The following is a 16,841-nucleotide window of genomic DNA, read 5'->3' as shown; positions in this document are numbered from 1 at the left end:
TTTCTAGATTTTTTAAATTTGTAAATGAAGCTACTGCAATGATGCATCATTATTAATTTATTAATGATTATAATTATACTGAATGGTGCAGGGCAAGAGATTATTAAAGAAAATAGAAAAACTTTGGCATTTCCATTCACTTTACACAATACAAAGTGCATGAGAGAGGACATAGTCCATACTTATGTTATTGTTTGTCTGGATATAATCTGCAGGGGCTGTGATAATCAGGGCTGAAGCACTTCTGATTATACTGTATCATCTGTATACTGGAAAAGATACCAGCTTAATGTTACATTTGAAATATAAGTGACTAAGGAAAATCTATATTCTTACTAAATTTCCCTTTATAACAAAAATAATACAGCTACACATACATTTTTCAAGCTCTGCACATCATGATATCATCCTGGGCTAAAAGCAGCACTCCAAAATGGCTACATTATAAAAGTTCAGAAAAATGTCTGTTTTTCACATAATCTTTCACATTATAAGATACAAGGGACAAATAAGTGTTAGCATTCTGTTTATTTTGCAGATCTGAGACTCCATGGAAAAACTTCCTATTTAGGGGATGTGTAAAAGATAAGCAAGGCCTGTGCAATGTCCACTTATTTAACTGCATAACAGTATGAGTTAGAACACTGCTACACTCATCATTGTGTACAAGAATGAGGATCAGGACTATAGATAGTATTACTGAAGTAAGTGGGACTACTTTCCTGAAAAAAAAACCTCTTTTGTATAAAGGCTGCAGCATCACATCTTTAGCAATCAGCATTATGCCTTTAATGAAAAGTTGCACAGAAAGAACCCAATAATCTAAGGTACTGAACACCCTCGTTCCCATTAACTTCAATAAAAAATGAGTACCTCAATGTCTTATCGGACTATGCCAAAATTAATTATGAATGAACAAACTCTAGAAAGGCACACTAGTGTGGTTTTCCAGTAAATCTGAGTTTGAGATAAATATCTTGGGGTCCACACACTATAGAAAGGACATGGATGCATTGGAGAGGGTCCAGGAGAGGGCAACCAAAATGATCAGGGGGCTGGAGCACATGACCTATGAGGAGAGGCTGAGGGATTTGAGCTATTTAGTCTGAAGAAGAGAATAGTGAGGGGGGATTTGATAGCAGCCTTCAACTTCCTGAAGAGAGGTTCCAAAGAGGACGGAGAAAGGTTGTTCTCAGTAGTGACAGATGGCAGAACAAGGATGGGGGTGGTCTAGGTTGGATATTAGGAAAAACTATTTCACTAGGAGGGTGAGTAAACACTGGTTACCTAGGAAGGTGATGGAATCTCCTTTCCTAGAGGTCCTGACAAAGCCGTGGCTGGGATGATTTAGTTAGGGTTACTCCTGCTTTGGGCAGGGGGTTGGACTCAGTGACCTCCTGAGGTCTCTTCAAGCCCTAGGATTCTATGATGCTATAGTTCTATGACCTTAAACCAATGTAAATCCAAACTTTGGATTTAAATCCAAACTTTGGGCTAGAATTGGTTTACCCATCTCATGAAATACTCTCTTGAGTTTTATAATATTTTCCAGTTCAGAATGGATCTTAGGGTATGTCTACACTACAATGTTAGTTCGAACTAACGGACGTTAGTTCAAACTAACATTCATAGCCGCTACACTAGCGCTCCGCTAGTTCGAATTTGAATCGAACTAGCGGAGCGCTTAGTTCAAACTAGGAAAACCTCATTTTACGAGGATTAAGCCTAGTTCGAACTTACTAGTTCGAATTAAGGGGTGTGTAGCCCCTTAATTTGAACTAGTGGGAGGCTAGCCCTCCCCAGGTTTCCCTGGTGGCCACTCTGGCCAACACCAGGGAAACTCGTATGCCCCCCTCCCGGCCCCGGACCCCTTAAAGGGGCACGGGCTGGCTACGGTGCCCGTGCCAGGTGCAAGTCTGCCAGCACCCAGCCAGCAGACCCTGCACCTGGCACGGCACAGAGCCACCCACCCGATGTCCCCCAGCCCACCCCCTCTTCCCGGGACCAGGCTGGCGGCTCCCGGGAGCTTGCCCTGGACCGCAAGAGGCGGGCACCTTCCTGGGCTAGTGCGGACATCGTGGACCTCGTCCACGATCTCCGCACTAGGCACAGGAAAGTGGCTGTCTAGGGCAGGAGAGCTGCCAGCCTGGCCACCCAGGAGCAGGTGTGCATGAAAATCAAGGGGGTCCACTGAAACCCCCCGACCCTGAGCCCTGAGTTTACAATGGCCGTCCTGGGTCAGACCAAAGGTCCATCTAGCCCAGTAGCCTGTCTGCTGACAGCGGCCAACCCTAGGGACCCTGGAGGGGATGGACCGAAGACAGTGACCAAGCCATTTGTCTCGTGCCATCCCTCTCCAGCCTTCCACAAACTTTGGGCAGGGACACCACTCCTACCCCCTGGCTAAGACTAATCCATGGACCCAACCTCCATGACTTGATCTCACTTCCCTTTAAAGTCTGTTCTAGTTGTAGCCTTCACAGCCTCCTGCAGCAAGGAGTTCCACAGGTTAACTATTTGCTTTGTCAAGAACAACTGTCTCTTACTAGTTTCAAGCCTGCTACCCAGTCCTTTCCTTTGGTGTCCTCTAGTCCTTCTTTATGGGAACTCATGAAGAACTTTTCTGAATGCACCCTCTCCACCCAACCCCTGCTTTTAGAGACCTCTATCCTGTCCCCGCTCCATCTCCTCTTTTCTAAGCTGAACAGTCCCAGTCTCTGTAGCCTCTCTTCATCTGGGACTGGTTCCCAACCCCTGATCATGTTAGTTGCCCTCCCCTCTCCCAGCCTTTCTCTTCCCCTCTCCCACCTCCTTTTCCCAGTCTCCCCCAGTTTTGTTCAATAAAGACAGAGTCAATGTTGGAAGAAACATTATCTTTATTTTGTACATCAATAAGAAGGGGGGCTAGGGAAGGGTAAGTGGAAGGAGGTGAGAGAGGAATGGGGTACGAGCCCCCGATGGGGAGGACTGGGCTGGCTCTGCGGGCTTCTGGGAGTGGAAGCTCTCCTGCAGACCCCCGATTGCTCCCTCTCCCCAGATCGCAGCCTGTGGCAAGTGCAGCCGGGCTGATGGCCGAGTGCTGTGATGTGCCCAGTGTGGGTACTCCGGGCAATCCAAGCCAGGACTGCTTTGCAAGCGGGGCACCCCTTAGAACTGTCTGTCCGGGGTGGGGGTCGGGACCCTTTAAGCGCAGCCCTCGGCTAGCCTGAGACAGCATCTCCACGCTCTAAGTCCTCCTCTGATGCCCTGCCGGCACTGCTTCCGGCCATCCTTAAGCCCTGTTCAGGGTCCACTCAATGTGGACTTGCTAGTTCGAATTAGCAAAATGCTAATTCGAACTAGTTTTTAGTTCTAGACGCGTTAGTTCAAATTAGCTTAGTTCGAATTAACTAATTCGAACTAAGTTAGTTCGAATTAACGTTGTAGTGTAGACGTACCCTCAAATACTATGATCAACATCCATCTTTGTATTTTACTATTTCTGCTGGTACAAGAGGAAGCCAAGAAATACAGAGGCACAACACTAATGAATAAAAAACCCAATTAATCCAACATTTTTCACAAATCAGTTTAGACTTACTTCATGTTTTGAGCATATCTTGTTAGCTTCTTATTTCTTCCCAACTGCTGTCCATTCTTGATATAGATATTATCAGCTATGATATGTACATATAAAGAACCATAGTAAAACCTGATCATTGACCCTAGCTTTGAACAGTATACGACTTAGTATAAAAATGACATGCTGACGTATGATACGTACACTGGAATACCTTCCATTCCCACAAGAGAACTGAAAGTTGAGATTGATTTTATTATTTTTTTCTAGTTTCAATGTCCGCAGGTGCACTTCATTCAAATATGTGCTGTCAGTCATTGAAACAATTAAGATTATAAACCTCGTTCAAACAAAGACAAAACTTAAATTTCAAAGCTTGGTTTAAGGTGACTGTTTTCTACTCAGCTGCTATCTTTGAGTCTTGTTTTTATTGGTGCTTGGAAAGAAGTAACTCATTAAAGTCAGTTCACACACTTGCCAGTTGTTCACAAAGTTTACTCACCCTCTGACCTTCTTTTCCCGGTGGACCTGGAGGACCATCTAGCCCTGGCAAACCCTGAAAATACAAACATTTGCAAATGTAACATTAAAAATGATATTGGCTTACTTTGTCTCAGCCTGTAACAAACCACATTTATATCCAAAAGAAATGTAAAATAGTAAAGGACTATATTATATTCATGAGCCAACCTTTACTTTGCCTTGCAGGATAACATTTGGTGTATCTCGGTCTCTGATCTCCTATAAGGCATTCCATGTAGTCTGAGAAAAGTAATGAGGTTTAAATTGCTACCTCCCAATCTTTCAAAAGCTGATATCACTTTATTAAAATGAATTGTCTGAATTCAATTTTAAATAAAAATTAATCTGTTCTAGAACTTTTCCACTTATATAAATTCCCCTGTTGAATCACAACAGCTGGGAAGAACTCCTCAGACTTTATTAATTCACTACAAATTTTCTGCCTTGTGAATTTAATGTTAACAAGTTATGGTTTCAGATACTTCAAACTGCGGCAAACTACATTCATGCTGCAAACAATTTCTAAATTTTCTATTATTAATGGCTAATGATGCATAGTTTTTCACAAGGTAACTAATATAACAGAATTGCTAGAGTATATTTGTATATGTGAAAATGAAAAATTTCTGATGTCAACCTGAAATCATACAGAACTAATTGTAATATAAGTATCTAATTTAAACAGACACACACAGGCGCACACACATGCATTCTCCATGACTTCCCCTTTACTTGAGAATGCACAGCACCAGATTGGTTTAGAAATTTGCTGAGTACTGTTAACTTGTACAGAGAATCGATCAACTTTTTGATAATATAGTTTGTTGGAAATTCCGGGAGTGGAAAGATTCCTAAAACTATTCATTGGCAGAAGCAATTAGGTAAAATGAGAACATGTCAGAAAGTTTATTTGTAAAGTAAAACAAATAACTTTATGAAGGAATTTACTGAAGACACTGACCTTAGCCTTACAGATAGTGTTTGGTCTTCCTAGACCGTAGCCATTTTTTGTCTGTGCACCTAACTATCCATTGTATCTTGATCAGTAAGAAGATACGTTTCTTTAAAAATAATAGAGAGCCATAACAAATATGACAGAGTATGAACTTCAGAAACTTATGCTTTATATAAAAGGAACCACTCTGTGTTATGTATCTGTATAAAAAAATCTTAAAGGAAAAAATTGTCATAATGGCCTCTGAGGATGGGACACAAAATAGTGGCCTTAAATTGCAGCAAGGAATGCTTAGGTTGGACATTAAGAAAAACTTTCTAACTGTTAGGGTAGTAATACATGGGAATAAATTACCTTTGAGGCGTTCATTAAAGCTGCTCTTAAAAATCTCCAATGTCAGGAATAATCTAGATAATACTTGACCCTGAGGAAGAGCTCTCTGTGAGCCTGAAAGCTTGTCTCACTCACCTACAGCAGGATAAAATATATTGCCCAATTCTCCTTGTTTTTCTAAGTCACATACTATAAATCTCACACAGCACAGAGAATCTATACTTTTGATATTTTTAACTAGGTGGTTATTATAGCAGTACAAGTCCTATACATAAGTTTTATGGGCTAACATTGAAGAAATTGTGTGAATGATAAATGTCTTGAATGAATCATTAAAATATGTATAATTTCTTGCACTACAGTTACTGGTGACACATAGTAATAGAGAGGTAGCCGTGTTAGTCTGATCTCGCTAAAACAAGGAAAAACTATGTAGCACTTTAAAGACTAACAAGATGGTTTAATATGTACTAACAAGAATTGGTATATATGGTCATGCCAATTCTCTTCCAGAATATGAAGTGAGGAAGTGGGTTTGGCCCACGAAAGCTCATCACCTATTAAACCATCTTGTTAGTCTTTAAAGTACTACATAGTTTTTCCTTTTGTGATGACACATAGTAATTGCTAATATTTTAAGTTGATCATACCCCTAAATCAATATTTTTGACAATCAACTGGATATAAGTGTTATTAAAACTTATATGAGAGAAAAGATATGTGTTTGGCAAAGATGGAAGTAAGTGACTAACCATGCATTTCAGTTAAACTGTTTTTAGTTTCAGAAGGTATCCTGAACTGTGTTAGATTTCATACAACTCCCTCATTATAAGCTGCTGACTACAGGCCATAGAGTAAAATCTTCTCATGTGACCATAAAGATACAAACAACATTTGTACTGATTCAACATATATTTAAAAATGGTTAAAAAGCACAGCAGATGTCTGCCTACTAGATTTAATGGTTCAAACAAATTACATTAGAACATGCTTTGAACAAAATCAAAGCACAAATCAAAACCTGTCAGTTAATTATGAAAAGCAGCTGAAGTGGACAAGTGAAGTTTCTTAAAGACATTATTTATATTACTTACTTCCTCAGTCCACTCCAAAAACAAAGTACTACAAAAATATTATACAAGTGTACTGTAAATATATAAAAGTTACTGCAATGTGTCTGATGGTTTTTGAAATGTGAGACTGGATAGGATATCCATAAACACTTAGTGCTGCTGAAATGAATTCCATGCACAACAACTTACATTAGCACAATTAATAAATACATTAGCCTAACTGAAGTATGGAATTGTTTCTTCATGAGAATTTCACAGATTAATTCATTTTAAAAATATATGCACAAAACTCAGATTTCCTTCTCCCCCCTCCCCCGCCCCATTATGAAGCTGTCAGAGTCTTAGGTGTACCCAATTCTCACAAGCTATAAATGCTGCAAACAGGAGGTAAACTGTATGTGGAGATTAAGGAGACAAGTTAAACAAAAGTACACAAATATCCAAATCGGACATGTGGAACCATCACTCATAGAGATGTTTAAATAGATCACTTCCCCAGGTTTGGAACGTGTGAGCTTTTATAATATGTAACCACATTATAATAAATCTTTCTAAGACTCAAGTGTCATGGGCATTACTTAGTTGTCTAAATAATGTACAATAATACATTTCTAAAATATAATGTACGTTGCCTCTTTAAATAGAATTATTCAAATACCATAGAACCAGATCTGCTCTCATTTATATGATGGGGAACAAGAAAGCAGAATTTGGCCCTCTCTTTATGTTTTTATTTTATGTCTACTGCCATGTGCTGATGTTGATCTGCATGCACAAGTCTCATTTATATTAATGGAAGTCCTGACTTGGATAAAAGGCAATATATGGCCATGCCTCTTGCAAAGATTAAATAAATGGTAGAATGGCATTAATGAAGTCAAGTAGTACCAGTAATTTTGTATCATGATTAAAAAGTAACAATTAACTTCAATGGCAATTTTGAAGTGAGAAAAAGCTACTGCATGCTGGAGGGAGCAAAGACACTTACATGACACACTAAGAATCATAGCCACTGCACTCAAATCATAGCCACCGCACAGTACAATTTGGCTGAGAAGGGAAAAGAAGGGATAGAAGATAAGCAGAATCTTGGTTTGATTTTACTACTAAACTACAACCTACAGGCCTCATCTGGATTATCAGTCATTTTAATCTAGTCCTTGAACTCCTGTGTGTCCTGCTCCTGGCATGCTGTGACTTCATGCCACTCCCAAAGCAACTGCATGTCCCCCACTTTGGCTCCTATGTGCAGGGGCAGCCAGAGGGATCTGTGCACAGCTTGTACAGCTCCCATTGGCTGGGAACCACTGCCAGTGGGAGCTGCTGGGGTGGTGACTGCAGATGGAGTATGGGGAGAGGGTCAGAGAAGGGAGGACAGAGCCACATAGGAGCTGGCTGAAAGCCCTCATCTGCATAAGAACCCAGACAGATCCCTCACACCTACACTTCAATCTGCTGGCCTAGCCTGGAGCTTCTTCCTGCATCCTGACTCCTAATTTCTGGCTCTACCCCAGAGCCTGTACCTCCAGCTGGAGCTCTCTCCCACTCCTGCACCTCGATGCTAATTTTGTGAGCATTCACAGCCCTTCATACAATTTCCACATCCTGATGTGGCCCTTGGGCTAAAAAATTTGCCCATCCTGGCCATATATGAAGCTTTCTATACTCTTCCTATAAAAGGTGTGTAGAACAACCTGAAAGCCCTCAACATGCATGCCATCTCAGAGCCAGGGTCCTGCTGCTCTGTTTTGCCTCTAATGTATGGCTGTGGCGAAATGCCATTAATGGCCCAGAGCAAGCAATATATTCTTTAGAGTAGAACCTCTATTTTATGAACTAATTGGTGACTGAGCAAGAATTAAAATGCTAAGAAAGTTGAACAGTTCAACATTACAGAAGGTATAGCATGTACATTAATTTATTAATCATTCAATTATATGTTCAATTGTATATTACAAATGATAACAAATGTATACAGTGTATCTTTAATTTTTAAATAATATTTTACTGAAGCAAATAAAAATATAATCTCATTTTCTTATAGGTGTGGTACACCTTTTTCAGAAAGTAGAGCTTCAAATCTATTTTATTTTAATTTCTTTTCAATAGAGACAGCCATTTCAGTAAGAAATATAGAGTAGTCTTTCATAAATGTTCATAGTTTATGAACCTAACATTTTTACTAGACAAGAGTTTATTTTCTAAATGAAAAAAATGCATAATTTAGACTCCTGAAAGAGAGTCACTTGCAATGCCTCTTTACACTGAAGTGCATTAGTAATAGAAAGGAACAGGAAACTATTCTCACATCATTCTTCTGATGAAAGACACATTAATCATTTCCATGTCAACTGAGCACAGTGCAGGTTTTTACAAAACATAAATCTCTGAGACCAAAACATAAATCTTCCCTCAAACCCTGAGGACCAGTTCTCTTGTGTTACTGTGCAGATAAGATAAAAATAAAAATAGACTGAAACTATCTAGATTGTCTAATATCACCTTGTTTCTTTAGACAAATTTTCCTTGACAGAATCTTCCCCCACTTAAAATCTAGGAGCATTTCCAAATTCTGCTATCAGCATTAAAGATGATTCCATGATTACATTCAGCTAAAAAGAACTAGATAGGTTTATGTGCATGCACTCTAATAACCTCTATTTATGTGCCAGAAATGGTTAAAATCCAGTTTCTGTCAATAGAAACATTTTTAAAATAATGAAAATATAACATCACTTGCAAGTTGTATATTATTTTATTAATTAGCCTGCTCTCACTAGCATTTCTTTTGTTGGCAATTTAAAAAAAAAAATTAACAGGAGAAATAACACTGGATGAAATATTTATAAAGAGGAGTTCTCTTGTAGGACTTGAATCTGCACACCCTTTTTCACATGAACGGTGCATCTAGACAGCACCCTTATCTCAGAACAAGCAATGCAATTTGTGCAATGCAAATTACATAGCTTATTTTGAATGTATTTTGAAATAGCTTATTTTGAAATTTGGCACCATTTATACAGTGCCAAATTTCAAAATAATGTGCTATTTCGAGACATTCCATAACCCTCGTGGAACAAGGCTTACAGGGATGCTGGAATAGCACGCCCGTTGTTTCAAAATCTACTTGGAAATAATGGGCGCGTTTAAAAGATGTGGAATGTCCGCTGTCTAGACATACCCTAATAGACCTAGTTTAGGATGTCTGGAAGGCCCAATTGCACAGGCAGTGCAGATCTGCCCATGGAGTATGAAAAGCATAATTTCAAATGGCAAACTTAAATACTCAAATAAGCAGTATGTTACATCTTCAGTTAATTTAGTAATCAAGGTTTAAATAGGTATCTTGAAGATTTGTGATCTAAACCCAATTTCCACTGTGAATATTACATAACCTGATGCATCAATGCTGCGTAATCTGTGGTTAATATGTCATCTGTTTACTGAATCTGAAAGTGACCACAGAACATGCCCAGGCCTGAATTTGCAACTTCCTCATGGTGGCTGCTCTGCAAAGTATGTGTATGAATTTCCCTTGAGCTTGATTTAATTGATCCCTCAAGGCTCAAAGAGTCAGCATTCCAAATATCTGTTTAGTAAGCAAGTCTTAGGTATGTCTGCTTGTGACTGACTTAACCCAGGACTTCTGTGTAAACACTTGGTGCCATCTGGATGAGTATTTTATAACTCCCAAAAGGGATAGGCCCACAAGAACGTACAGACGGACACTCATTTTCCTGGGGAACTAAAATCAGTAGATCAAGTGTCAAGAGGAATAGTTTTCATATACTTTACAAGAGAGATCGCTGCACCACCTTCCTTCACCTGTCACTCTTCTGACATGACATGCACAGGCATGAGCGGTGGATGCCAGAGAGGGAGAGAGGAGCTTAGCCATCTGTGACATTTCAGAGACTAGTCTCTCCCCTCTTGAGCCTAAATTCCATATTCTGACAAAACTGTATGGTAGAATACTATAATTTTTATTCCCTGTTTGATCTCTAGAGCTAGCACTAGATATAATAAAATTATTAACTTTTTAAGACTTAAAAACATTCATGTGTAAGCCAGTTCAATATGTTAAATAATATTAAGGGTATAAAAACAGATAACTAAAGTGAGAAGATTCAAAGTTAATTCCTGTGGCTTGCTATTATAAATTTTAAAAATGTATTACAAAAGAATAATCATGACCCTTTCATCTTTGTATAAAACTTTGGAAAGGTAAAGCACTATGCAAATTACAGACACTGGCAGAAATGAAGTATGACTATGAGCCTTAACTTTGGCTTCCCTGTGCCATACCATTACCATAATCAAGGACTCAATAAAAAAGATATTCGATGAGCAGATGTATGAATGACTGACATCAGGAAAACATAACATCTTGAATTAAAGATCTTTTAAAAATGCCTAAAAATGTAGTGATCAGAGCCATTAGAGCTTATTGTGTAATGATGTATGATTCAAATGCATTTGCTTATATATGTAAGACATCCTAGAAACTTTCCCTGAACAAAGTTCCTTTTGACTACTCACTTCAACCGAAGTTCCATGTACAGAGGCCTTTAAATTTATATTTATGTCTCCTTCTTAGATTACATTATATTATATTATATTATATTATATTATATTATATTATATTTCTAGTTTGTTTTTTCCTAAATATTTTAAACATGGTGGGATTATGTTGAAAACAACAAAGTATACATGTTGTGGAAATTTATGTTTTCATATTCCTCTTTGTAGTACCCAAACCCCACTGACTTCAGTGAGCTAGAATCTGACCTTTACTTAGCAGTATAACATGTGTATTCCTTCCTAAATTCTTTGCTGCCTCTTTTTGCCCAAAGTTTGTGTTGTATTTTGGAAGACAGTGAAGAGGTTTTATGAAAGGTTTTCAGATTTAATTGAACACATTTTCCAGACCATTATGATCTCTCAGAGTACTGCTTATTTTGACATATCAATATACATTACAACTGACTAAACATTTTGGGGAATTTTAGAAGTATTTTCCTTGTTAAAATATTTTGGTATGTGTTTCACCTGTCTGTTAAGATTGTTAACGTTTATTGAGAAATTATATATTTTGACACACATACCAATTCTGATCCTGAATTATTTATAAGACATGCTGCACTGTCTCTAAGGGTTACTTCTCTCATATACACACAGTCAAAACACTTACTGAAAAAATGTGGATTTTCCCTGAAAATACAGAGGGTGTCACCATTCCCTGTATCCTAATTCTGATCAATGTTAAGAGGCAGATAGAGAGCCTAGAAATGTCTTGTGTCTCCCTGCTTCTATAATAGCACATGTTCAGCATGAATAAGATCAATTAACGGTTTGATCTAGTTCAGTGGTCACCAACGTGGTGCCCACGGGCGCCATGGCGCCCGCCAGGCCATTTTTGTGCACCTGCCGAGTGAACAGGGATGGCCCTGCCCCCGGGTGCACGGCGCATGGGCGATGCTGGCCCCGAGCGCACGGCATATGGGCAGCGTCAGCCCCAGGCGCGCACAACATGGGCGGCCACACCCCCGGTTCACAGCATTTGGGTGGCCCTGCCCCGGATGTGTGGTGCAAGGGCTGTGCTGGCCCTGGGCGTGTGGCCTATGGGCAGTGCCGGCCCTGGGTGTGCGGCACAGGGGTGGCCCCGGCTGTGGGCATGCAGCACAGGAGCAGCACCAGCCCCAGGTGCACAGCACATGGGCAGTGCCAGCCCCAGACGGGCGGCGTTTGGGTGGCCCCACCCCCAGACGCGTGGGGCAAGAGCTGTGCCGGCCCCTGGTGCGCAGCATATGGGCGGTGCCAGCCCCTGGGCACGTGGCACAAGGGTGGCACCGGCCCTGGGCGTGCAACACAGGAGCGGCGCCAGCCCCAGGCATGCAGCACATGAGCAGAGGCAGCCCCGCCCCCGGGCATGCGGTGCATTCGGCTGTTCCAGCCCCAGCGCACGGGCAACCCCACTCTGGGCGTGCGGCACAGGAGCGGTGCTGGTGCCAGCCCTGGGAGTGGGGCTCATGGGTGGTGCCAGCACCAGGCGTGCACCGTATGGGTGGCCCCGCCCCCAGGCACATGCATGGTTATGCCCCCAGGTGCGTGTGTGGCCCTGCTCCCGGGTGCCCGGCGTGCAAGTAGCCCCACCCCCAGGTGCCTGGCAGCCCCAAAAGGTTGGGGACCACTGATCTAGTTCATGGTAGGGCTGGAGCAGCACAGAATATGGGAGCCTCGGGCCTTCTTTAATTTATTCCACTGGTGCATGGTCTGAAGAAATCTCATGCAGTGGAGGACGAGCATTAGTAAAACAGAGCTCTACCACACCAGCATCCTCCACGCCCTGAGCACTTCCTGTACAGTGGGGTGAAGAATGGTTTACCCCACAAAATTTCTGATTAAAAGTCAAGTTGATTTTACTTAATCACTTAAGAACAATTTATTTTATGTTTCCATATCACCAAAATAACCAAAACATTTTATTAGTAGGAAAATTCAGAAATGGCTCCAAGTAATGCCAATCTTCAGCCCAGGCTATGTCTAGACTACACTGATCTATTGGAAAAAGGTATGGAAATTGCGGAGTGCAATTCGTATACCTTTTTCTGATAATTTTTTCACAAGAGGCTTTTCCCAAATTTGGCCTGTCGATACTGTGACAAATTTCGGAAAACCCTCCTCTTACAGAAGAGCCCTTCTTCCTCGTGGAAGGAGGAATACAGGGACTTCCGAAAGAGTGCGTCTGCTCTTCTGCAAAAAAAAAAAAAAAAAAAAGCAGAAGAGCAGTCGCGTTCCCTGAATGCAGCAGAGTTTTTCCGGGATACCTCTGGGAGGAATCCCGGAAAAACCCTGTAGTGTAGATATAGCCCCAAATTATTATTTTGTGATGATTTTTAAGTTCCTACATTTAACCAGGTTTATAACTGAAACTGAAACATTGAAACCTCAGTCTCTGCTATAGTACTCTGAATAGTATTGGTATCAGACCAAATTCAGTGTCATTTGTACCTAGTATTTATTTATGATACAATGAGCCATCTTTCATCTGAGGATATGTATTATAAGTTATGGCTAAATAAAAAAATACCACACAAACTGTTTTTTCCCTGATCACCATGCCTGATCTCATTTGTCTTTTTTCAGTACTTTCCACCAGAAATGCATGATTTTCTGCAGTAGTAAAGCAACAGTTTTCTGGCTGGGCTATCTGTTCAAGTAATGCTATAATCAGTCTTCAAATTGGTATGGAGATCCAGCCTCACTCTCATCTCATATCTCAGATAACAACATGGCAATTCTTCAGCTGGTACTAGAAATTCTCTGAGAGTTTCATCAGTTTCTGCAGATTTTAAGCTGTTTTTGAAAAAGCTGTGAAGAGACCATAACTTTCTGTGTTTGAAGCACTGCAATGCTGCTTTACTATGCCTGAATCATTTGAACTGGAACACTCTTATAGACCTTTCCATCAAAGAATAAGCCTGATAGGTTTAGACATTTGTTGCATAAAGGTGAATGATTTAAGCAACATTAAGGTTAAGCCCAAGCAGTTCAAAAGTGGCTTCTGATTTTGGATGACCAACTTGACACATCTCGGACCTGATTTTTGGAGACGCTGATCACTCACAAGTCCAGCTGAAGTATATAAGAACTGTGGGTGAAGTAAATAAGAGCTGTGGATGGTCTTCTGATCTAATGGTCTCTTTAGGCCTGAAAATCTAGGAATCTATATAAAGTGTGAACTACTCCCATTCATCTGTGAGAATATTATGTCTCTGATAGACTGTACACATCTATTATGAAAATTCCAGGGTGCAGCAGAGCTATAGTAGATTTTAGTATTCAGAAAACCCTGTTGTGCTTTATTAGTCCTCTCTGAACTGCATGAGATCCTCTCTGTTGTAGAGATGCTAAGAACGAAGTCACCCAAAGCAATCAATGTCAGTATGGATGATGGCTCCTCTGGGTTAGCTCATGAAAACCAAGGTACTCTCTCAGGTGGCTCACTGACTCAATGCAAACAGCTGGTCAGACACTGAATCTCATTTTGGACTGAGAATTAAGATAGAAAACATGGAACTTGCATTTTGATAACAAACATGATTATTCCTGGGTGTCTTCACTGAGGGGGCATTTACACAGCAGGGCTTAACTCAAAATAATCTACGCAAATTGAACTACGTCAATTGTGTAGCTTATTTCAAAATAGCTTATTTTGAAATGGGAACACCTACACAGCACTTATTTTGAAATAGAGCACTCTTCCTCCGACTTCCCTTATTTCTTGTACAATGAGGGTTACAGGAGTCAGAGTAAGAAGACCTCCAGTTTGACTGTATATCAACATTAATTCAAAATAAATGCCTGCTGTGTAGACGCAGACTAATTTATTTTGTAATAATGCTAGTTATTTTTAAATAATGTTGCTGAGTAGACGTACCCTCAGACAATTTCAATATCCTTGCTGTGAGAAGGCTTCGTTTTACTTTGGGAATACGATTATTTAATGAAGACAGAACTTCCAGTTCTATAGAACAAAAGCCTTTTCTGGAGAGTTTTGGCCTGGATACATCAATGAGGTTCTGTAGGTGCTCAGGGAGCATCAAGTTAACACAGTGCAAACTGGATTAGTTTTCTTTCTGGTTAATAAAATGTAATAGTGAGACATGTGGCATATTTGCAGAGAGGACTGCCAACATTTCCTTTCTGGAGCACAAGGTACCAGCTTCTCTCAAAGAAGCAAGTGTAACATGATCAAGAAATCATCTCTTGAAACTGGTCTTTCTAATTATCACCCCACCTCAAATTTTCTTTTCTTGAAGCAGGTTACAAGGAAGGAGTAACACAGGAACTGTGCAAATACAAGGAATCCTGAGACTTCTTTGATCCTGACAGAATTATAGAGACCACTGTGAAGCTTTTTGGTTTCTAATCTCATCCTGGGAATGAATAAAAAATCAAGTTCAACCACTGTTTTTGATATTGTTCACGATGTGGTTTTAGTACCATAGGTGAAGAAACAAAAAGGGATAAATGGAATTACTTAGGTGGCATATCATGTGGTTCCGGTGGCAAATCAGGTCATTGCACATTTACGCTAATGGTACTCATGCAATCTTTTGCAGGATTTTATTCTTTCTTCCCTCCCGTTCAATGTGCATTTCTTCACATTGGGAAAGACAGAAAACCACTATGGGCAGCAATACCTCCAATGCACAAAACAACACTCAGCCATCACACAGAACTAGCCCAAAATGTTTTTAATCTTGTACATTTGAAATAATTTTGCAATCTTTTTGCCTTGCAATGCTAACATTGCTCTGACAAAAAATTACTAGAACATGTTCAGCATAAGCTACTTTTAAACTTTAGCTGGGGCGGAATTATACTACTGTTATTAGTAGTAGGTTTACAGTGACTACAAGTATTATGTGTTTCCCAGAAGATAATTAAATGGTGTTTCTTGCAATATTTCACAGACTGCACTGCCTTTCAATTAATTTCCATGTGCAGTTAAACCTTGTGGTTTTATTCTACAAATTCCTAGTTACTTGAAGAAACATTTTCCATATGCTGTTACATCAGCTGAAACACGTGAGGGACAGTGCCCTTTTTAAATTGGAAGGTGGGTGATGGAGGCATAGGATTGTCAACGAAGCACTATTAACTTCATAATTTGCTTTCCTCCTTTGAGTGCCCTTCTAGATGTGACAAAATGATGGGAAAGGCTAAGAGGGCAATATGGCATAATTACTTTTTGGATATTTGGACCAAAAATATAGAATATGTATTTTTTGATATATTTTATATATTAGCAACACATTATGACACACAACTCCATGGGTCTTTCTCCTCTAGCAGAGACAATGTTGTCTTCTACTTTTCTTGGACTCAGAAGGAAATTAGAATTTGGATAAAAAATAACTCACTCATACTAAATTCAATTAAGATGAAGATGATATGAGTAAGAAGAGAAAAGCAGTCAGATGAACTAAAAAACCCCCATGACTCTGTATCAATGTTATGCAACCATCAGTGGTTAAGAAAACGCACAATCTCAGGGTTCTGTTATACTCATTGCAGTTAGACCCAGCACAGCACTAGTCATCCAAAATGCCTTCCTTCGTCTTCACCTGATAAGAAGACTTCACTCCCCTCCCCCATTCTTGAAACAGGACTTAGCTATATGGCCTGATGCTTTTGTCATCCCAGGTTAGATTAATGGACTGTGCTATATGACAACATATGATTGACGGCATATGCCAAGCAGAAATCCATTCAGCAATTATAGAGTAATGAAACACAAATATCAAACGACTAGATGTTTATACTTCTAATAAAGATATCCACAGTGAAACTGGATAGAATAAGAAAGTGATGCTTTAGGGCATCAGGCAAC

General features: G+C 40.0%; 1 protein-coding gene across 7 annotated transcripts in view; it reads right to left on the bottom strand.

Moving 5' to 3' along the window:
• COL19A1 (collagen type XIX alpha 1 chain) overlaps nucleotides 1-16,841 on the bottom strand; it is a 368,607-nt gene that overhangs the window by 171,861 nt on the left and 179,905 nt on the right. For all 7 annotated transcript variants that reach the window (XM_089777104.1, XM_089777106.1, XM_089777105.1 and 4 more), the window contains one exon: nucleotides 4,062-4,115. In XM_089777104.1, the coding sequence (XP_089633230.1) occupies nucleotides 4,062-4,115 (54 nt within the window). The remainder of the gene's footprint in view (nucleotides 1-4,061; nucleotides 4,116-16,841) is intronic.

The sequence above is a fragment of the Pelodiscus sinensis genome, chromosome 3 (genome assembly GCF_052426305.1).
Source record: "Pelodiscus sinensis isolate ZL-2025 chromosome 3, ASM5242630v1, whole genome shotgun sequence".
Classification (NCBI taxonomy): Eukaryota; Metazoa; Chordata; order Testudines; family Trionychidae; genus Pelodiscus; species Pelodiscus sinensis.
The sequence above is the reverse complement of the archived record's forward strand: the minus strand, read 5'-3'. Positions and strand labels throughout refer to the sequence as shown.